A 21,757-nucleotide genomic window follows, 5' to 3' on the forward strand; every position below is an offset into this window, starting at 1 on the left:
GCACGTAAAATAGACAGCCAGTGTGGAAAACAGGTTAGTAGCTCCTGAAAACGCTAAACAGAGTTACCATATGACCCAGTAATTCCACTCCTAGATACATACCCAAGAGAAATGATAAATGTATATTTACAGAAACTTGCACAGATACATTTATAGTGGCATTATATGTACAGCCAAAAAGTGGATATGATCGAAATGTCATCACTTGATGAATGGATAAATTCCATGAGGTATGTCCATTCAATAGAGTATGATTTGGCAGTAAAAGGGGAGGAAGTAGTGATAGTACAAAGTGGATAAACTTTGAACACAGCATGCAAAGGTGAAAGAAACAAGACACAAAATGTCTCATGTATATATATATGTATATATATTTTTTAAGATTTTATTTATTTGAGAAAGAGTGAGCACACCAGTGGGCAGAGGAATAGGGAGGGGAATCCCTCCCTGCTGGGCAGGGAGCCCAATGTAGAGCTGGATCCCAGGACCCTGGGATCATGACCTGAGCCGAGGTCAGATGCTTAACCCAGCCACCCAGGTGTCCCTGTGTATTTCATTTATATCAAACACACGGTCAAATCAGGAGAAGCAGAAAGTAGGTTAGTTGTTGCCAGGGGCTGGAGAGGAGAGAATGAAGAGTGATTTTAGAATGGGCACAGGGTGCCTTCTTGAGGTGATGACAGTGATCTGGAGCCAGGTGATAGTGATGGTTGCACAACTTAGCAAATACACCAAAAGCCACTGAGTGATGGAGTTTAGAAGGGTGAATTTCAATGTAAGTAAGTTATATTTCAATAAAAAGATACAAAGTAAAGGTATAGTCCTGTGTGTGGCTGAGTTCTGTTTGCACACAGGCATGTTCTTTCTCTTAACCTAAAGGTCTTTCTGTCTTCAGGTGAATAGATAGCTCTCTGGGACTGAGGAGCCTTTATTTGTGAATAGAAATGGATTCATTCTTTGGCCCACAAGATATGCCCCCGTGTCCTTGCCAAACCACAGGTCAGATGGTTGGCATGGATGTGTTGTGTTGGTCACTGCCTGACCATGCAGCTGTCCTCTCTCCTTGTCTCCTCTGCAGCACCGTGATTGTGTTTTATGTACAGAGTGGGCCACCTTTCAAGGTTCTCAAAGCTGCTGACGTGGTCCAAAATCTGCACAGGCAACTCGCAAAGGAGAAGGCTGATTTCTTGCTCTTCAAAGTCTTGAGGATTGACACAGCAGGTATATTTCCTGTGGGAATGTCCTTTCTTTTAGGGTCCAAGTCATATAAATCTTTGCTATCAATTCAGAATTGGCTAGCACTGAGCAAAACATCCTATCAAATTAAATGCATTGAGAACCTTACAGAAACCTAAATACCCACTGAGGTTAAAATGACAGATTTTTTGGAAGAGGTAAAATAAGATCTATTTGCACATCTGACAGGACAGATGTGAGGTCACATAGTCTTTTTAGATGGACTGGGAATGGAGTCCCAATATGTTTCTATTTATAAATTAATATTGAACTTAATTCTTCTAAGAATATGCCTGTGGAATGGTTCCTCTGGGAATATTCCAGAAGAATCAGAATCAGCCTTGCCGGTCATGGCTAAGTTTTACAGGCATGGAGAGAGGAGCGACATGTGAACATTTTCACATTAGTTTCCAGAGACTTGTTTCGCATTTATTTCTACAGTGGGCTTCCTCCAGCATATTAGCCAACTGCTCTTTGTCTCTGAGGAAAGCAAGAGCAATGGCAGTTATGGGTTGGTTTTTAAAACTGTACTCCAAATAATGGTCATTGTCAGAATTTTCCCATGGAAGCTGCCAGAACGTTTTAAAGACAAATAAGTATTATGGGCCAGAAAAACTGTGTTCATATAATTTTTTATGTTGGACATCGAAGTGGTGTGATGGTGGTGCTTCATAGACTACTGGAAATGTAGGGTGGCTTCTGTGTGCTTTCCATGGTACCTCCATCTCTGCCCCTTCCTTGCTGCTCAGTCTTGGCCCCAAACTGAATCATGAGTGTGGTTGAAGTGTGGTCTTTGTTCTGGTTCTCTGTTACTACCTTATGAGGACCATGACATTGACATGGGCATTCCAGCAGGTGCTGAGGACTGGGAGCATTACAAGGGTCACAACACTGTTGGGTAGTACAGCTCAGCTTGTTTCAGAGAGATGTCTGCCCACAGCTGACATCCTCACTGCTAACATGCACTAACTTAATTTTTTTTAATAATCTCCTTTTTTCTAGCTATGAAAGTAATGTCTTATTTATTGTAGGAAATGTGAAATATCCAGAAAGGCAAAAAACTGAAAACAATCCTCTCGATTCTTGAGCCTAGAATCCCCAACATCCGAACTTAACTTTTGTTAATTTTCTCATGTATTTCCTTCCACTTCCTCCATGTCTGGAAACATGTGATACCATCAGGATAATTGGATAAATATCTTTAATCTGCTTTTTAACTTCAAATCCTATTATCATTTTATACAATCTTGTATGATTTCTTCCTCAATAAGATATTTATGGCTGCATAGTCCTCCATCCTGGATATGTTCAACCAGTCCTCCACTCAAGGACTTTAAGGTTGATTTTAAATAATGCTATAATTGTAGATAAATCTTTATGCATATCCCCAATTACTTTCCCTGAATAAATTCTTAGAATTTATCTGTTAGACCAGAGGGTACGATGTGTTGGCTACATTTTTAAGGCATTTGTTACCTGGTATGGATTGGCTTTTTTCTGCCATTTACTTTCTGATGAGAGAAACTCCCTGGAACCCCTCCATACCATAAGAGGCTCTTGACTCAGCAAGGTGCATCTACTCGGGGCTTGTGCTAACAAAAATCCACAGTAGGTGGAAGCCAGGATCCCCTCCTTCTGCCCGCCTCTGCAGGCTGCCTTCTGAAGTGCTCTGGCCATGGTCACTGTGACCCCATCACAAAGCGCTGTGTGTGCTCCCAGTTATGGATGGAGAACCTGATACAGCGTTACATCCAGGATGGGGAGAGCAACTGTGGTAAGTCCCAGACGGGGTGGGGAGCGGGGTACGGCTATGGGTGAAGGGCACTGGGACACACCATTTTGAAATACCAGAAGTACCTGCTCTACTCTGCTGTCATCCATATTTGCTCTCTCCTTGCCTGAAGCCAAGGAGTAGGAGTTAAGATTCTTCCCACTACCTGCCAGTGCAGATGTGCTTAGGTTCTTCTAAATAGGTCATGACAAGACTTGAAATAGAGTTTGGCAGAACAGAGTTGGCTGATGGCCTCTGGCGTTGCTGGGAGGGTTGGTTTGTGCCGGACACAGGTGAATGGAGAGTCTAGCCCACTCTTCCCGGATGTCTGTCCAGCAGGCACTAAGAATTGGAACACCTGCTCAGCTGGCCTAGTGGATGTTCTCATATCTCTTCTGGGAAGGAAATTTCCCAGAACCGTCTATTTCCAAGGGCAATTTTGTTGCCTTGGGACCCAGATGGACATAGTTGGCTGAGGAATTGAAAACAGCCAGCCCTTGGATCATTATTCCAAGGAGCATATATAACATGGGATAGAGTTAAGCCTGTGTCCCTTGGTTTCCCTGTCCTGAATTGCCATTGCAGTGGCTTTTTACACTGGATTTCTGCAAGGACGTAGAAGGGAATATAGGTCAGGTGGGTTCTGAATTACCACCTGGCTCTCTGAAAAGTGGCCTTTTGTCATAGGCAGTCATACACATATTTTATTTCCCTTATTAAAACTCAGCCAGGGGGATCCCTGGGTGGCGCAGCGGTTTGGCGCCTGCCTTTGGCCCAGGGCGCGATCCTGGAGACCCAGGATTGAATCCCACGTCGGGCTCCCGGTGCTTGGAGCCTGCTTCTCCCTCTGCCTATGTCTCTGCCTCTCTCTCTGTGTAACTATCATAAATTAAAAAAAATTAAAATTAAAATAAATAAATAAATAAAACTCAGCCAGAACTATTTTGGGGATTAGGGTTGTTTCTTGTGATTATAAAGTGAATATTTTGATGTGTCACACATGGTTTTTGTGAATAAAAAAGTGAAATTTATAAAGTGAATATTTTGATGTGTCACACATGATTTTTTAAGATTTTATTTATTTATTCATGACAGATTGAGAGAGAAAGAGAGGGAGGGAAGGAGGGAGAAGCAGGCTCCCTGCAGGGAGCCCGACGCGTGACTTGATCCCAGGTCTCCAGCATCACACCCCAGGCCAAAGGCGGCGCTAAACCACTGGGCTACCGGGGCTGCCCAATATAGCACTACTTTTTAATTAATTTGTTTTTGATCATTCTGTCCTTAAGTCAGCATGAACTATATACCTCATGAGGTCCCTGGGCCAAGTGAACAAAAGTAGGGTGCTTTTAAGTTCTTGATTTATTTGTATTTTACCTTGCTTATGCTCACTACCAGCCTGATGAGGCATGATCAGCAAACGCCCCAGGTGGCCTTTGCTTGTCAGAACTCAAAAATACTCTGAATTACTGAAATAAAGTTGTTTCTCGAGTAGTATGTAACCATGTCCACTCCGATTTTCTTGTTTTTCAGAGTGGAGTATCTTCTATGTGACAGCGTTGGCTCTCACTCTCCTAGTGCTGATGGGGGGCTTGCCCTGGCTGTGCATCTACTGCTGCAAGAGGTACCAGGCCTGCTTGCTTATTTATTTACTTGAAATAAAGACGTGTCAGGAAATGGGACTCGATAGCTGTAGTAGCTTTTGCTTGGGTGTGTGAAGCTGCTGAGCCATCTGACAATCACTTTTATATGAAGATAAACCAGACTTTGAAACTCCTTTATGGGGGGGTGCCTGCCTGGCTGACTCAGTGGGTGGAGCACGCAGCTCTTGATCTCAGGGTCGTGAGTTCAAGCCCTGTGTTGAGTGTAGAGCCTACTTAAAAAAAAAAATCCTTTATAATGTACTCTCTTCACAAGGCATGTGTGCCTAGATAAATGGAATAATACCAGAGGCAGCTTTTTCTTTTCTTTCTTTTTAAAGATTTTATTTATTTATTCATGAGAGAGTAGAGACATAGGCAGAGGGAGAAGCAGGCACCCTGCAGGGAGCCTGATGAGGGACTCAATTCCAGGATCATGACCTGAGCCAGAGACAGACACTCAACCACCGAGCCACCCAGGTATCCAGAGACAGACTTTTCTTAATGCATGCAGCTTACCTCTTCCCTAGAAGGCTTAGTGATTCTGTATCAAATCTAATATTCTATCAGCCTCACGTGATGGTTACTATAACTCTCCTGGAGTGGCCTGACTAGCCCACAGGAGAGGAAGGAGTTCTAGAACATTCTGATGCAAATTTAGATTTTTACTTTTTGGTAAAGCAACAGTGGAATCCATCTGAATCCTATTTAATAAATGCAGAACTTTAATCAGGGCCATATACTCACGAGAGAGAAGTTTTGCTTTAGGTTTTTCCTTCTTCCTTTTTCCGTGCTGCTGACCTGAGAAACCTCTGAGCTGCCTCAGTGTCTGAATCCTCCAGAACTCTGTGCCCGGCCTTCTGTGAGATCTGTAGAGACAGTGATTTCTCAAGTCCTCAGAATACTGTGTGGGTGGCCCACCTTCCTACACAAAATACTAAATGCTCTCCAAAGAAGATATGATGAATTACGATACATGATGGACACCCTGCTGTGCTTGGCTTTAAAAAGTTCTGAAAAAAAAAAAATTCTGCAAAAAACAAAAATAAATGAAAACTTAAAAAATACACATTCTGCCGTTTTGTGACATGTGTATCAAGCAGATGATGGTGATGCTGAAGAGAGTGGTTGACTGTGACTATTTTAAGTGTTAATAAATAATATTAAATATTTGCCATTGTGACGAATGGCTCTCAGTGCTTTATAAATATTCAGTCCTCCCACCAACCATATAAAAAGGGACTGTTTTTACTCCCATTTTATAGGTGGGAACATAGAGTCACAGAAATGTCAAAAGATGATCTCAGCATCACCCGGTTAGTAAGCACTAAATCAGGGATCAGAGGCCCATGTTCTTGGTCACCAGCCTGTCAAGAAACAGTTTTAGTGCTGTGAAACGGTCCTCAGTGTAACCTTCGCATGGCTTGGATGCACATCTCCAAATAATTCCCTGAAGCTCAAGATGACATACCAAGGACCAGCCCAGTTTTCACATGCTGTAAAAAAATGAAATCCTGGGTTGTTGCCAGTTAATGCTGGGAATCTGTTATATTTCTGTTGGTTTTTTTTTTTTTTCCTGGTTGCTAGCTTACATCCTCTTTGCATCTTTGGACATTCTAGGCCAGTATAGGTTCAGCGGAAAATGTGTGCATCCAGGTGTTTCTGAGTAAGGAATTACTCAAGGAGAAAGCTCACTGTGCCAACACACAGGTAGCGAGAGGATTGCTCTCAAGGGCCCTGGGCCCTCGCCCAGGCTTAGCTGAGAGCCTTCAGCTAGGTGGGCGCTGCTGGTATGTATGACTGTCCTGCTTCTGTGTTTCTTCAAGATGCGTGGTGCACCTCTGTTCCACTGAACCCAGACCTGGCTGTGTGCACATCATTCATAGAAGTGCCAACCCTCCCATTCTAAAGGCAAACCATTCCCCTTAGTGTTTTAATTCCTGGGTCCCAGTCCCCTCTCTGAGAATCTGAGTTGAGCTTTTTCTTGTTTCTTTCAGACGAAAAAGGACTAAAATAAGAAAGAAAACCAAGTATACCATCCTGGATAACATAGATGACCAGGAAAGAATGGAGCTGAGGCCGAAATTTGGTAAGGTGGTCTTCAGGATGCTTACCTGCTGCCTTTAAATGACGGGGTCCAGGCGTTTGCCTGAGCCTTACCTTGGGTGGTGGGAGAACGGGCTGGAGCCAGCACTCTCATAGGGAAGGAAGAGTGAGTCTGGGCTTCTGGGAAGAAAAGCCTTTACCTGTCCCAAGGATCTGCGGTGGGGGGCATAGTTGTATTCTGAATTTCATGAGATTTTGGTGAAGCACTTTGAGGCTTTCACAGGTGAGGGATATAAAATACCTGCTGTCAGCTGAATGACTGCAGGCAGACCGCTTTTGAAACAGGTTTGTCTCTCCTCGGAGTGTGTAGGCCAATCCACAGCAGCTCATCTCTGAGCACCATGTCCTGCAGGTCTGCTCCACCAGAATGCAGCAGAATAACATGTGGACTTTAACATCAAGCATTTCCATTAGCTGATTAGCTATATGCAGATGAACACAAAGCTTTTACAGAAAACTGATGACAGTCTTCACAAAGTGAGCAGAGCTCTATGTTTAGAAGTACCTCTGGCCCATCTCAGAGAACTTTCTGACTCTCCCTCAGTAACTCTTAGAGATGTAGTAAACCTACCCTGGCCCTCTGAGGCTGCTCAGCACTCATTTGTATGGGTTCTTCATAATTCTGAATTTATCACTAAATTCTCACAGAGGGACATAGCACTCTCAAAGCTGTGAGATGCAAAATGTCCACAGTAAATGCTGAGTGCCTGCCCTATGTGCTGACAGTGACGAAGCCCCAGAGATGGGGACAAGGAAGGCCAGCACCTGCCTCCCCAGGATGACTGGCCAGAAGAGGCGGTCGGAGCAGCGCGCAGGGAGATCTGCCGAGGCCCAGATGGCGCCTGGCTGAGCACGGGACCCCACGGGGCTGACTGATGGGGGCTCTGGCAGGGACGGTTTCACAGGACATGGAAGTGAGAGTAATATAATAAATGTATGTGTGCTCATCATTTACATCATCTCATATCAGGTTTATAAAGCAGCTCTAGACCTAAGAGCTCAAAGTGCTTTCAAGTTGCATTATGTCACCCACCTTCCTCCTACGGTACACTCGTCCTTCATCCCTGTCTCTATTCTGAGAACCCTCATTCTTCTTATTACCAGGCTCTAAACCTTGGTGTCAGTGCCTTGTTCACACTCCACCCACCCTCTCATTTAGTCTCGTTGCCTCTCCCCAACATTCTCACTACCCCCTCAGACCCTTCTAACCTCAGAGTAGTTACCTGAGAGTAACTTTTTGTTTTGTTTTTTAAAGATTTTATTTATTTATGAGAGACACACAGAGAAAGGCAGAGACATAGGCAGAGGGAAAAGCAGACCCCTTGCAGGGTGCCTGATGAGGGACTTGATCCCAGGACCCCAGGATCATGACCTGAGCTGAAGGCAGATGCTCAACTGCTGAGCCACTCAGGTGGCCTCTGAGAGTAACTCTTAACAGGTAGTTACTGGCTCATATGTACTATATCCTGTTCCAGGTATGTCACCCATTTAATTCCAGTGAGACCAACAGCTCTGTGAGATATATACTCTGATTCTCCCCATTTCACAGAAGAGGAAACTGAGACACAGAAAGCTTAGCCACTTGCCTGAGTGATGGAGCTGGTGAGTGCCCATGGTGGGTTGGGCCAGGCCATCTGCTTCTCCCAATGACTGGTACCTCTCTACACACTACACGCCTTTCCTTCTCCTGCTGTCCAAATCCCATCCTGTGTGAAATATCGCTGAAACAATACTGACTGATCAGTGTGTGCTTATCTGTTCTGGATTCCTGTTAAGATTTATTTTAAAGGGACGCCTGGGTGGCTCAGCAGTTAAGTGTCTGCCTTTGGCTCAGAGCGTGATCCTGGAGTCCCGGGATCGAGTCCCACATCAGGCTCCCTGCATGGAGCCTGCTTCTCCCTCTGCCTGTGTCTCTGCCTCTCTCTCTCTCTCTCTCTCTCTCTCTCTCTCTCTCTCTCTCTCTCTGTGTGTGTATGTGTGTGTGTGTCTCTCATGAATAAATAAAATTAAAAAAAATTATTTTAAAAAATTTCTTGCCTGTTTTGAACCATCTTCTCATGAATCTTTGCCTTAAACCCTTAGCTAGACACAATAAATTCTCAGAGCAGGGATCATATCTTATACCAGTTCTGTCTTTTGTTTTGACCACCAGCAATCACACATTCCTACCCACAATATTTTGATTGAACCAAATAGTAAAATCATAAGAATTTTCATTTAGCGAGTGCTTACTGAGTGCTAAATACTGGGCTGTGGCTTCACGTGTACTGTTTCACTAAATCCTCACCATAAACCCATGAAAGAAATGCTTTGTTACCTCCCAGTTTTTAATGGCTAATGAGAATGAAAGCCCAGAGAGGTTAGGCATCTTGTCCAGCATCACACAGCAAGCTGGTAAGTGTCAAAGCTTGGGCCTCAGATCGGAGGCAACTCCAAAGCTCCTAGTAATGCTCACCAGGACCCCCAACGCTTGCTGTGTTGTGAGTGATGCTTTGAAGAGAGAGCACACAACCGGTACATGGGGCCTACAACCAGAATGATAGTGGAGAATGAAAAGGCCATCTCCCCCAAGATGCATCTGTCTGCTTCTCCCTAGGTATCAAACACCGAAGCACAGAGCACAACTCGAGCCTGATGGTGTCTGAGTCTGAGTTTGACAGTGACCAGGACACAATCTTCAGCCGAGAAAGAATGGAAAGAGAGAATCCAAAGGTTTCTATGAATGGCTCCCTCAGAAATGGAGCTTCCTTCAGCTGTTGCTCAAAGGACAGATAATGGAGCAGTTGTAAACCTGAAGGCTACCCATGGGATCGTTTAACCCAGGACTAGTTAATGGGAGTTAAAACACAGAACTGTTGTTACATTAGCACATCGATGTCTTTGCACACCGGGTGGATGTGTCCCTGTGTCTAGAAGATCTGTTTTCTCAGGGTGTTGGAGACATGAAACAAAATAGAAACATTGCTCTTAACAGAGATGCTTGTTAAAAGGGATAAAGGTTGGGAAAGATATTAGTTATATACTTAAAAGAGTTTTGTGTTTTGTAGCTGGCTCAGTATATTACCTATATTAAAGACTAACACCTGTTTCTCTCTGCAGACCTTTAGGTAAGTTAAATATTAATTTAAAGAGGGCTGATTTCTCTTAGGAGCTGTGACTGCCTTTGAGGACGACTTTCTGAAGGCTGGTTTCTCTGGTAGGACCCATATAGTCACGTGGCTGTATATTCTAAAGTAGTTCATCTGACATGTGGGTTGTCTTCTGTGTGGCAAGTTTTCTGTGCCAACAGAGACACCCATACAGAGAAAGGCCCCTCGCTACGTTAATCCCTTGCTATGGCCAACCTCTATTTCTGTGCCCTGTGTGGACAGCAGCTCCTGGAAGTCAGAGAGCTAAATAAAAATTATATTATGAGAACCAGAGGCTATAGAAAGGGAGGGGGGAGATTAATGTAAGTCAACTGTAAGTTGACAGTTGAAGAAAGTATGTTAACATTCTTTGCCTTTTCTTTGTCATAGGAAAACAAACTACTATGAGCCCTTTCCTAGCCCCAATTTACATTACACGTGATAAAAGTGATTTATTAACTCATGGAACATTTGTTGAGTATGTACATAGGCCATGCATTTGGATTGCCATAGATCGTGATAATGACTCAGTGACTTTGTATAGATTCCCAAACTCTGAAATGAAGTCCGTCTTAATGAGGATGGTATGCTCATGATAATTGGCCCCTACAGATACTTCCCACAATAACAAATTGACGTAGACATTCATGTTTAAAGTTATGTTTATTTAACCATTTTTTTCTACAAAATCTTATTTTAAATATATGGAAAAAAAAAAAAAAACATCAAGCATATAGCACTCCAGAGCAGTGAACTAGAGTGAACTATAGCCTGAGAAGGTGGCTGGCTTGTGGTAGTTCTCTATCCACCCATAGTCTCGAGGCTGTGGCCTGGGAGGTCCCCTTGGCATTCTTCAGGAAGATTAGAATAGAGGTGGGGTACATCACAGAATCAGTGTTATGGCCTCAGGCATGAACATACCTGAAGAGTATCCTGGTGCACAAGTTCCTGTGAAGCTAAGATTGCTTTGCCCTGATTAAGTGGAAAAGCAATAGCATTAAACAACCAGGTTTAAACCCTCAGGACAGGAACAAGTGGGAAAAATAGCTCCTGTGGTGGGTCCTTAAAAAAACAAAAACAAAAACTAAGCTTTCAGATGCTTTTGTTCTCTCTGGTCATATTCATCCTTGTGAGATCATCATGTATTTAATTTCTGTACTTTTTGGGGAATAGCTGAACTAAAAAGTATGTAAGACTAATTTTATTTTAAAAAATAATTTCTCTGCTTCTGTCTCTACTTTCTGTATTGCTAGTCAGTTCAATATACTATCTGTGATGTTAGAAGGAAGATGTGATGGTTTTTATACCAATATTTATCTTGATAAACTATATCTAGCATATCTAGCGAACAGAGTTATGTTACTCTGTGTACAAACAGAAATCTTGGCTTCGAGGAATGCAGCCCAAATATGAGGTCAGTAGAGTGCAGTGAGGAAGAAGGGAGCAAACGTTTGTTAAGTGTTTTATGTGTGTAATACATGTGTTCTATATACCCAACTGGTCCATACAGTCAACCTAGAAAAATAGATGTTATTATTCTCATGTTGCTGATAGCCATCTGACATCTCAGAGAGGTTAATTAAGCAATTTGCACAAGGTCAGTAGATCTGGTAACTGAAGGCAAAATTTTTAAGCTGTAAAGCCAATGCTTTCCACCCTCCTCCCCTACTACCCAAAGATCTCCCACCCTCAACCATTGGACAGCAAATTCGGGGGGAGGGGCTTTTGGATTGTCTATTCCTGTGACCCAGAGGAATTCCTTCAGATGGTGGACGGAACACAAAATACAGAGAGGGAAGCCTCTCTCTCCTGTGGGGTCCCACCCTGCGCCACCACCCTGGGTTTCAGAGTGCCACTTCCGCCTGCCCTGGGCTGTGCCTGGCCTTCTCAGCCTCCCTCAACTATTGGTGGACCTCAACCTCATGTGTACCAGGCAGCGGCGGTCCGCCCTCCTCAGTACCCTGCGGTCCCAGGCAGACCAGCTCGGGGTGAACGAGCGCCGTCTCCTTCATGCTGTCCCACAGCAAATCCCCGGGCCCATGGAGGGAAGGGGCTCTGGCAGCTCCAATGGAGAAACCAGCCCATGATTCCCTTCCAGTCATTGCAAGAGGATGTGAGCTGGTACTAGGAGGCTGGTCCTGTGTGTGACTGAAGAAAGCAAGACAGCACAGTGCAGGAATCACTACCAGCCTGGAGGCAGGACACTCAAGACCCCATCCTGTAAAGTATTTCCCAGGTCTGACAGGGTCCTCGTTCTAGGACCGCATGTATGAGAGGTGGCCAGTCTAAATAAAGGTGTCTATTTCTATGACGCCTAGTTGTAACTGGGAGTTTACTTCATTCTTCGCATGAGGCGCTTCCCTTGGGTGAGAGTCCACAAGCTGGCCAGTGACCTGTTTTGTGTGACCCGTGAGGGAAGGATGGTTTTCATATTTCCAAATGGTTGGGGAAAATCATAAGGCTGTTGTGAGACTTCAGTGGAGTTTGTATTTCAGTGTGCACAAATAAAGCCTTCATGGAACCCATGCACCTCACCTCTGCTGTCTGTGGAGCAGTCTCCGGGGCCTAGGGTGGGGGCAGGAGAGGGAGAAGCAGACCCCCCTGCGGAGCAGGGAGCCTGATGCAAGGCTTGATCCCAGGACCCTGAGATCTTGACCTGGCCCCAAGGCAGACACTTAACCAACTGAGCCACTCAAGTATGCCAACAAATAAACCTTTAAAAACAAACCAAAACTGATCATTCCAACAGGGGCACAGGCAGGGGCTGGCAGTGTTCTGATTCTTTCTCTGGGTGCTGGTCACAGGGTGTGCAGTTTGTGAAGATTAACTTGTTCACTTAATCACTTAAGTTCTCTTTTTTGTATCATGTTACACTTGAATGAAATTTAAAAAAAAATTTAAATTCAATTTCATTAACATATACTGTATTATTAGTTTTAGGGGTAGAATTTAGTGATTCATCAATTAAATATAACACCCAGTGCTCATCACATCACGTACCTTCCTTAATGCTCCCACTCAATAATAAGAACCTTACCAAGTGACTTTAAAGCCAACTAAGTCTAAAGGGATAGCATGAGGGATTTTCTTGGTGGTGGTGGAACAATTCTGTATCTTGATTCTAGCAATGATTACACAAACCTTCCTACTGGTGGATATAACACACATTCAAACAGAGTCTACAAAAAATTGGGGATACTGGCATAAGGCCTGTATAAACAGTATGTCAGTTGCCTGGTATTAGTTATGTAAAATGGTAACCACTGGGGGACAAAGGGTGGAAGGTACAGAGGAATCTACTCTCTACTCTTTTGCAACCTCCTGTGAGTTTATAATTATTTCAAAATAAAAAGTTGAAAGATGGGGCACCTGGGTAGCTCAGTGGTTGAATATCTGCCTTTGGCTCAGAGCGTGATCCCAGGGTCCTGGGATTGAGTCCCGCATCTTCTCCCTCTGCCTATATCTCTGCCTCTCTCTCTGTGTCTCTCATGAATGAATGAATGAATGAATGAACGAACGAATGAACAAATGAAAGATGTTGAGGGTAAACAGCCAGAATCATGATTAACAGTGAAATGCTAAAAGTTTTTCCATTAAAGTCAGCAGTAACAACAAAAAGCAAACCAGCATGTCTCCCCTTTGGAGATGAGTTTAGGGAATGGCCAAATTTCCTATATGTGGCATACTTAGTATTATCACCTCTGTCCTGAAAGTGATGAGCCCAAAGTTGCAGGCCTGAGGTCTTAGCTAGTCTGACATAGCACCTGCAAAAACATTCATGTGCCCTGAATCATCGGGACAGGATTGTCTGTGGTCTACACTGTGGTTAAGTCCTTACTAGTTAGTTGAAAACATGGATGGATGATACATAAATCTTCAGACTGCCAATTTCCAAACCCATGTCCGACTCATTTATAAAGAGCACATGCAAATATAATGTGCAGGTAGGCTTTCAATGCTCTTAGATGAAGCAGGGCCTGCTAATTTTCAGGAGAAGTTTCCTAGACTTCATAAATGAAAACCACCCTAATTTGCTTTTTACTTTGTTGCAGGCTAAATGAGGAAGAAAGTAGCTGTAGCAGAACGTGTACTGATAGAAAAATGTAAGAAATAGTAGGAAGATAAAAGTAATACTTGCTTTTAAGCAGAGGCCTAGGCCAAGCATGGAAAGAACCTCCAAATCGAGAGGTAAGTAGATAGTTCCTCCTGGAAATAAAGTAATTTTAAAAATCAAAAGCAGGTTCAGTGGAATAGTAGGCATTGTCTACACAAAGCATGGCCTTTCTGGGTTATCTGATTCCACATTCATTGCCCTTGAGGCATCTGCTTACTTTGTGCCATTGTAGAGAAGAGCAGTGGGAAGTGCAAATTCTGTCCTGTCCTGGAGTCTCACTGACTTCCCTCCCATGTATGGAAGAACCCAGTGTGTTTCCATTTGCACATTCATTTCAAGGCTCCTTATCCATAGAAGTTTGTGTGAAGTTCTTTTGGCTTCTTTTAACTGGTTATAATACCCTTACAAGTTTCCTCATTAATGAGTTTAATGAAACACTTCTCATATGTTCATTAAGAAAAAAACCAAAGCAGGTAAAAACAAATACATGAACTCAATGGAATGACAAAGGAGGCATATATCCAGTGGCACTGCTCTTTTAATGAAAAACTTTTCTTCAATGCCAGATTAAATGAATCCACATGAAATTTATTTTTTTTAAGATTTATTTGAGAGAGACCACAGCAGGGGGAGAGGAAGAAGAGAGACATGCCCCCACCCCCACTGAACAAGGAGTCTGATGTGGGCCTCAGTCCTAGGACCCCAGGATCACAACTTGAGCTGAAAGCAGACACTTAACCTACTGAACCACCCAGGTGCCCCAAGGCCACATGAAATTTCTTAAAATATAAATGAGCACTGGGTAAGAATATAAGATACACTGTTAAAATAACTAACAGTGATTATATCTGAAGAGCAGGATTTCAGAGAATTTCTTCCTCATACATCTCTATCAGAAAAACCCAAACTTCGGAAAAAGTATATAATGGATAACAAACAGTGGAGTGAATAGAAGATACTGGCAAATTTGAGAAAGCTGGAATATATTCCTTTCTCATGCAGCTACATTTATAAACAACAAAAATGTTCAGTTTAGTTCAGCAAACATTTAATGAACACAAACCATGGGACAGATATTCCTGCAGATGCTAGTGTACAGGGCAGCCCCGGTGGCGCAGCGGTTTAGCGCCACCTGCAGCCCAGGGCGTGATCCTGGAGACCCTGGATCGAGTCCCACGTCGGGCTCTTTGTATGATGCCTGCTTCTCCCTCTGCCTGTGTCTCTGCCTCTCTCTCTGTGTGTCTATCATGAATAAATAAATAAAATCTTTAAAAAAAAAAGAAGATGCTAGTGTACACAGTTTCACATGCAAGCTTCTGGCCCACAGCATGCACTGACTAGCAGCTCTCTGTGGAGGGAGCAGTATTTACACCTGTAGGAGAGGAAAAATAATTTTCCTTCTACCCTCCTGAGTTCTTGGCTGAGACCTCTGTAATCAAAATTAGAGGAAAAAGAGAAAAGCAGAAGTTTAATAACATGTACGCCTCACATATATATGGGAGAGACCCAGGGAAGAATGAGGAACTCCAAGAGGTGGCTTAAAACTCTGGCTTCTGTAACATCCTCAATAAAAGAACAATACATTTGCTGAGAAATGACAGGAGGAAAGCCATTGTAGATTTTCAAGGGTAGAGATAAAAGTCAGTTGGTAAAGTTTGTTGGATAGATTCCTTTGGTGCCCTCTTCAGACGCTAGGCCCTCTTCAGGATCTAGGGTGGTCTCTGGGAATCAACCTTTGTCCTTCCTATTGCATGGGTGGGAGCACCTTTGTAAACTTGGGTCCTGCTTTTAAGAAAATAGGGGGCATTTCTGCCATCCGCTTCTTCTAGGCATCTTCACAATAATCCTTACACCAGAGCAGCATATTTTGGGATGGCATATTCTGCTACTCTTCATACCTATCTGAATGGGTCTAATAATGTCCAATATAAACTCAAGTGATAAATCAGAAGGGAGAAAAGCAGAACCAGAAACCTTAACACAGAAACAGGAAATTCTGTTAATGCAACATTTATTAATTACACATACATACACACACACACAACTCTGCTGACAAGACACTGATCCATGTACACAATTATCAAAAACTGGAAAAATGAGTTACGTGCACGTTTAAAAAGCAAAACGTTTCCATACTTCCTACTACATGTATTCCCAAGTTTTATCCTAAAAAATATAGCACACACACAAAAATCAAAGCATAAATATTCAAGTAAAATGCTGTCTAACATAGCTGCACATGGATAATTAAAACCCTGGGCTCAGCCTTCAGGAAAGCAGGCATGCGGCACAATCTAAAGTTAACAGTGTAACAGTAAAATAAGATTTGCATTGTGCTTCTGATATTTATTTTCACTGACTCTTTCCATTAGAATAAAGGAAAAAAGAAACAACGCTTGATGTAAAATCATGTTTGCAAGCCACTCAAAGGGATAAATGCAACAGATACAGATAAGCTGTTTCAATGGGAATCCTTGCCTAGCTGGGGAAAGTAAATTGAGATGTTTTCTCTAGGTCAAGACTCCTGTTATCTGGGTAATTTCATCTGAGTTATGTGATTATTGCTGGCAAGTTCTTGGGGAGAACTTTTTGGAGCCATGCCCAGAAAATTACTTTTTATGTAGGTGTTCAAAGAAATAAAATAATGCCTGATAAATACAGGAAGATCAGTGTCTCCCTCAGCATCAGTGTGTCCAGATTAGGAGTTGGCAAACTTTTTCTGTAAGCATTCAGTCAATATTACAGGCTTTGCAGGCCACACTGTGGGTCTGTGTTGCTGTACTCAGCTCTGCCAAGAAAGCAGCCATGGATCCAATGTTAAATGAACGGGCATGGCTGTATTTCAGTAAAGTTTTATTGGTGCGAATCTGAAATCTGAATTTCATATAATTTTATGAATATGAAATATTACCCTTTGATTCCCCTGCCCCCCGGTGCAAAATCATTTGGAAATGCAAAACCATTCTTAGCTCTGGGTTGTAGAGAAACAGTGGTGGGCCAGATTTGGCTTGTGAGCAAACCCCTGGCAAACATCACCACACAGGATTACCTTATTGAAAACCCCCCAAAATGTTCGATTAGAGACACTTTTCTTTCTTCCCACAACCCAAAACAATGTTACTAAACAGTAACTTATTTCCTTCTCAAATTATTTTAATCATAAAATTAATCAAAGACATTGCAATGTGTCTCTGGACCTCAATTTATGTTGGATGAGCCAAATATACAAGAAAACTTAAATCTGCCACCCCACCAAGGAATCCATTGCCTTACAAAGTTGCACACGTACTTAAATGCATTCTCCTGGCACCTCCAAGCATCAGTGTTCCAGACTTCTAACAAACAATGTTATAGCATCTTTATTGATAAAACAGATGGCTATATCCAAATCTTAAGAATTAGAATGTTATATAAAACCACCTAAAATATAAAAACAAAAAAGAAATAATCTGTCGATGTGCTGCATATGTGATTCCCAATAGGCCCTGGGGGAGGGATGTCACCAGGAGGCAGAGTTCAGCTCATTTCTTCTGTGAGTATTGGGGATATGGCTGGTACAATGTAGGCTAAATAGAAGGTAGGAAGGAAGGACCGGCAGGAAGTTCCTCTGTGCCTATGGGCATTCCAGACTGTTACTGACTTAACCATGGCTCCCCCAGGATGCAGGGAGGAACTCAGAGTACCAAGGAGCAGGGGGACAGGAGGAATTGCCCCCACCAGCACGCCTATCCCTCAGGTTCTCCTTCTACTACCCACAATATTCATGGGATGTCAGTGGACTCCACACACAGAGTGGGAAAGAAAAGAGCTTATCTCTGCTTATTCAGCCAGGAACAGCCTTGATTCCTTTCCCTCTAAATGAGTATGGGTGGGAGACATGTCCAGAAAAGCCTAGAACTTTCTGAATCAGAGTTCTTCTTTCAGAGTGATAGGGAACACTGGTCATTTTTGTTTCAAATAATGAACCGTAAAAACTCTTATTGGATAAAGGGTGCCTGGAATTCAAGGTCTCATGCCTCTTCCATTAGGTGAACTGGCAATGATCAGATATTTATTTTCCTCTTGGGGTCACTGTGGTGAGACTGCTTTTGTTCTTTTGGAGCTGAAGGAGCAGCACCCCATGAGGACAGGAAGAGCAGGCTGCAAGTGACAACTGCTTAGTCTCAGGTAGGAGTGCAGGTAGGCACTAGCCTTCTTCACCTTGGCAGAGCCACACCTGGATGCCCAAGGTGGGGGGCTATGCTGCTACTAACATTAATGGCTCCTGTACTTACACTGAATTTTCTTTCTTTCTTTCTTTTTTTTTTTTTTTTGGCAAATATTTCACTGTCAGGCTCACAGTATCCCATCAAGCTAGGTAAGGCATATACAGAATCTCCATTCCACACGAGTAACAGGGATGCTGAATGGCATGTCTACAGGGACAAAGCTATTATCGGGTAAAGACACTGCTGGGCCATGACTTTCTGTGAGCACCTTCCCATCTACCAGCTGAGAAAGGTAAGGTCTTTGCTTTATGCTTAACCTCATTTCCTAAAGATGAATGGAAAGGAGGATGGAAATAAAAATAAAATCTTTAAGTAGTAATTTTAGGATGATGAAGACCAGCTTGAAAAATGATACAGGGGTGCCTGGCTGGCTCAGTCAGTACAGCATGTGACTCTTGATCTTAGGATCATGAGTTCAAGCCCCATGTTGCATATAGAGTTTACTAAAAAATAAACTTTAAAAAAAGAAGGTCCAGAAAAAGGGAGAGGTGCCTTTTCATCCCTCACAGAGACACAGACAATTCTGTGCTATTTCAGAGGTCTTAAAAATGATGAACTCAGCCTCTGTGGCAACACCTCTGAACCCACAGTAGGTGTCTGTAGTGTGGAGCTGGAAGACTGCCGCGGATGGTGTGCCCACCCTGGCCAGCCTCTCTGTTGTGCTCAGGGCTCCCCTGCAGCCCTCTGGTCCCAGCTCAGAGCCACAGGGGAGATGGCTGTGCTGCTACCCAGGCAGTGATCGAGCCTTTGTGACAGGCCCCCAGAGCCACCCTCATGCTGCAGCTTGCTCTGAGGCAGATGGGGCTGTGGCGGAGTCCCAGGGCTTTGCTCTATAAACACAGTGCTGGTTTTTGGGGAAGCTGCTGCCACAGGAACGTGGCCTCTATTGGTCCCTAGTTAGGTAAGGGGAGGGGTGGGATTCACCTCTACTTAAGATTATGAGCATTGGAGAAGTTTTTAAAATTCCTAATTCCAGTAATCTAGAAGTTCATTTAAAATAATGGAGGGCATGTCCCCATCTATGTAGGTAAGCTTCCTTTTTTATTTTTTAAAGAACTAATCAATCCTACAAACCTCCAAAACACACATATTTGAGTTCCAGGTACTCATCAATGCCATACTTGGACCCCTCTCGCCCAAGGCCAGATTGCTTCACGCCTCCAAAAGGGCACTCCACAGAGGAGATCAATCCTTCGTTAACGCCAACCATGCCAACTTCCAGCTGCTCTGCTACTCTCCAGATCTGTGCTGGGTCTTGAGAGTAAAAATAACCTGTCATGGAGATAAGGAACATTCAGAGCATGTGGAACAGTCGTTAAAGACATCATGTCTAAAGCTGAGGATGCCACTGGCAACTGTGTCTCATCTGGGGCCTGGGATCCTCCCTGCTCCCACAGGGGGCCCCAAGCTGGTCCTGTCCATGTCTCGGTCTCAGAACCATGGGCTGTAATCGTTCTGCTTCTGATCCACCCTCAGGAGGGCTCGCTTCACCTCCTACCAGGATGCAACGGTACCCTCCCCAGCTCCTGCCACCTGCTGCCCAGCCTCTCCCGCACAGCTCTGTGAGATTATTGTCACAGTGTTTGCCCCACCTTCTGCTAACTATAAGGTTAACCTCTTTGTGAATACTTGGACCCTCCCCAGTGTGGCCTTGGCCAACATTTTCAGTGTTACCTTCCATCATGCCACTCACCAGCCATCCTCTCCAAACTCTGCAACCAAATTGTCCTCATCCTTCCTTCCTTCCCTCTTAACTTCCTTGGTCCCCTCTGCCCAGAATTTCCCTCCTCCCATCTCTGCAAAAGCAGAACACTGCTCATCACCGATGGCAGCCCACAACGCAGTGCCAGGTGTAGTTCTCTCTGCCCTCATCCCGTCACCAGGGAAGAAAGGCACACTGAGTGAGTGTCCCTGAGGCTCTCCTGCACACATCTCACCCAAGCCTTATGATAACTCTATGTAGGGAGCGTGGGGGAAGGGCCTACACGGTGTGCATGTCCTTCTTCTTGGTATAAATACTTCCCTTATGCCTGAAGTGGCAGCTCCTGCAGAGCTGTAGCTAGCTGTATGTCTATGTCTCTATCTTTCTCAGTACTTCCCCCACAGTGGAGGCTAAACATCGATTTGCTGAGTGCATTTATGTGCGTACAATGATGTCAGGATAACAGGGTACCCGTTATGGCCACCCTGACCATCTCTAAACTAAAAGGATGGTGGCTACTCAGGTCGTCTACATGCATGCTCGTTGCCCTTTTGCAGTCCCTGGTGCTCTGCTGCTGCCTTGGGTCTAGTTCAGGCTGCCAGGAGCCAGGTGGTCAAATGGAAGACAAGACTTGGAATTTCTAGGCAAGCCTGTGGGGACATGGGACTTGTGTGGCATGTAATTCTCTACCCACAACCTGTGCCACCTCATCTCTCCTGGTCCCCTCGCTCTCACCAGAGAACTGCCAAATACAAAAGTCCCAGGCAGAGGACCACGAACTTGCACAAACCGACTTGTGCCCCAGGAAGCAGCAAACATATACTCCAATGGCATTTCCTTCTCAAAACCCAGGGTGATGTTTAAAAGGCAAGCCCCAGCAGCAGCTCGAGAAATGGTTCAGACCACACCCAGCAGGAAGACCTACCTGCTAGCCCCACGTCAGCTGCGTTAGCGATTGCCACAGCCTCCTCCTCTGTGTCAAATCTGCCAAAGTGAAATGCATTGTCAGCAAACTCTGTAGGGGAGAGTAAAGAAAACTGGCTTGTTTTTCTCCTGTTTTCCCAAATAATGGCAAAGGGTAAATCGCAGTTTTGCAGAGACCCCAGGGCAAGTATAGAAGAAAACAGCCCCACTGCTCCGCACGTGCTGGCTCCTTTCTTCCAAGAGCACAAGAGCAAGCAGGCCGCCAGTAGGGAACCACAGCACATCCAGGATATCAAACCAAACGCCTTCAAAAAGGATTACTGCTCTTGCTACCTACTGAGACTATATCACAATCAGCAACCACCTTAGAAGCAAGCGTCATGTGGCAGAAAGGCATCGGAGGAAGCCAGAGCCCGAGTTCTGAGTATGTGGCCCTGGGGGCCTGCTCCTACCTACAATGAAGAGTGCTTGTACCAAAGCCTTGTGCAGTCCCTTTCAGCTTTATCATTTTACTTCTGGAACAAGATCTGAGAAGCATTTTTTCTGGGGCAGACAGCTCTAAGCACCCCAATTCTTTTTTTTAAGAAGATTTATTTATTTATTTATTCATGATAGAGAGAGAGAGAGAGGGGCACCTAAGCACCCCAATTCTTAAATTCAGATATCTGCTGGCAATGAGGGGATCCCTGGGTGGCTCGGTGGTTTAGCGCTTACCTTTGGCCCAGGGCATGATCCTGGAGACCCGGGATCGAGTCCTATGTCGGGCTCCCAGCATAGAGCCTGCCTTTCCCTCTGCCTGTGTCTCTGCCTCTCTCTTTCTCTATGTCTATGATGAATAAATAAAATCTTAAAAAAAAAAAAAAAGCATGGC

General features: G+C 44.1%; 2 protein-coding genes across 8 annotated transcripts in view; one reads left to right on the forward strand and one right to left on the reverse strand.

Annotated features, from left to right (window-relative positions):
* The window catches only part of KIAA0319 (KIAA0319 ortholog), a 101,382-nt gene extending 88,979 nt beyond the window's left edge, over positions 1–12,403 (forward strand). For 5 of the 7 annotated variants that reach the window (XM_025999298.2, XM_072729021.1, XM_025999299.2 and 2 more), the window contains exons 16-20: positions 1,079–1,221; positions 2,888–3,010; positions 4,538–4,628; positions 6,642–6,733; positions 9,347–12,403. In XM_025999298.2, the coding sequence (XP_025855083.2) occupies positions 1,079–1,221; positions 2,888–3,010; positions 4,538–4,628; positions 6,642–6,733; positions 9,347–9,525 (628 nt within the window). In that variant the 3' untranslated portion in view covers positions 9,526–12,403. Of the gene's footprint in view, positions 1–1,078; positions 1,222–2,887; positions 3,011–4,537; positions 4,629–6,641; positions 6,734–8,225; positions 8,353–9,346 lie in introns of all 7 variants that reach the window. The other 2 variants (XR_003235079.2, XR_011995660.1) reach the window with 1 other exon arrangement.
* Positions 12,404–15,986: 3,583 nt separating this feature from the next.
* Positions 15,987–21,757, reverse strand: part of ALDH5A1 (aldehyde dehydrogenase 5 family member A1) — a 28,682-nt gene continuing 22,911 nt past the window's right edge. The window contains exons 9-10 of the mRNA XM_072729025.1: positions 20,888–20,946; positions 15,987–19,532 (exon numbers count right to left, since the gene is read on the reverse strand). Coding sequence (XP_072585126.1) covers positions 19,327–19,532; positions 20,888–20,946 — 265 coding nt within the window. The 3' untranslated portion in view covers positions 15,987–19,326. The remainder of the gene's footprint in view (positions 19,533–20,887; positions 20,947–21,757) is intronic.

The sequence above is a fragment of the Vulpes vulpes genome, chromosome 12 (assembly GCF_048418805.1).
Source record: "Vulpes vulpes isolate BD-2025 chromosome 12, VulVul3, whole genome shotgun sequence".
In the NCBI taxonomy this organism is placed as follows: Eukaryota; Metazoa; Chordata; class Mammalia; order Carnivora; family Canidae; genus Vulpes; species Vulpes vulpes.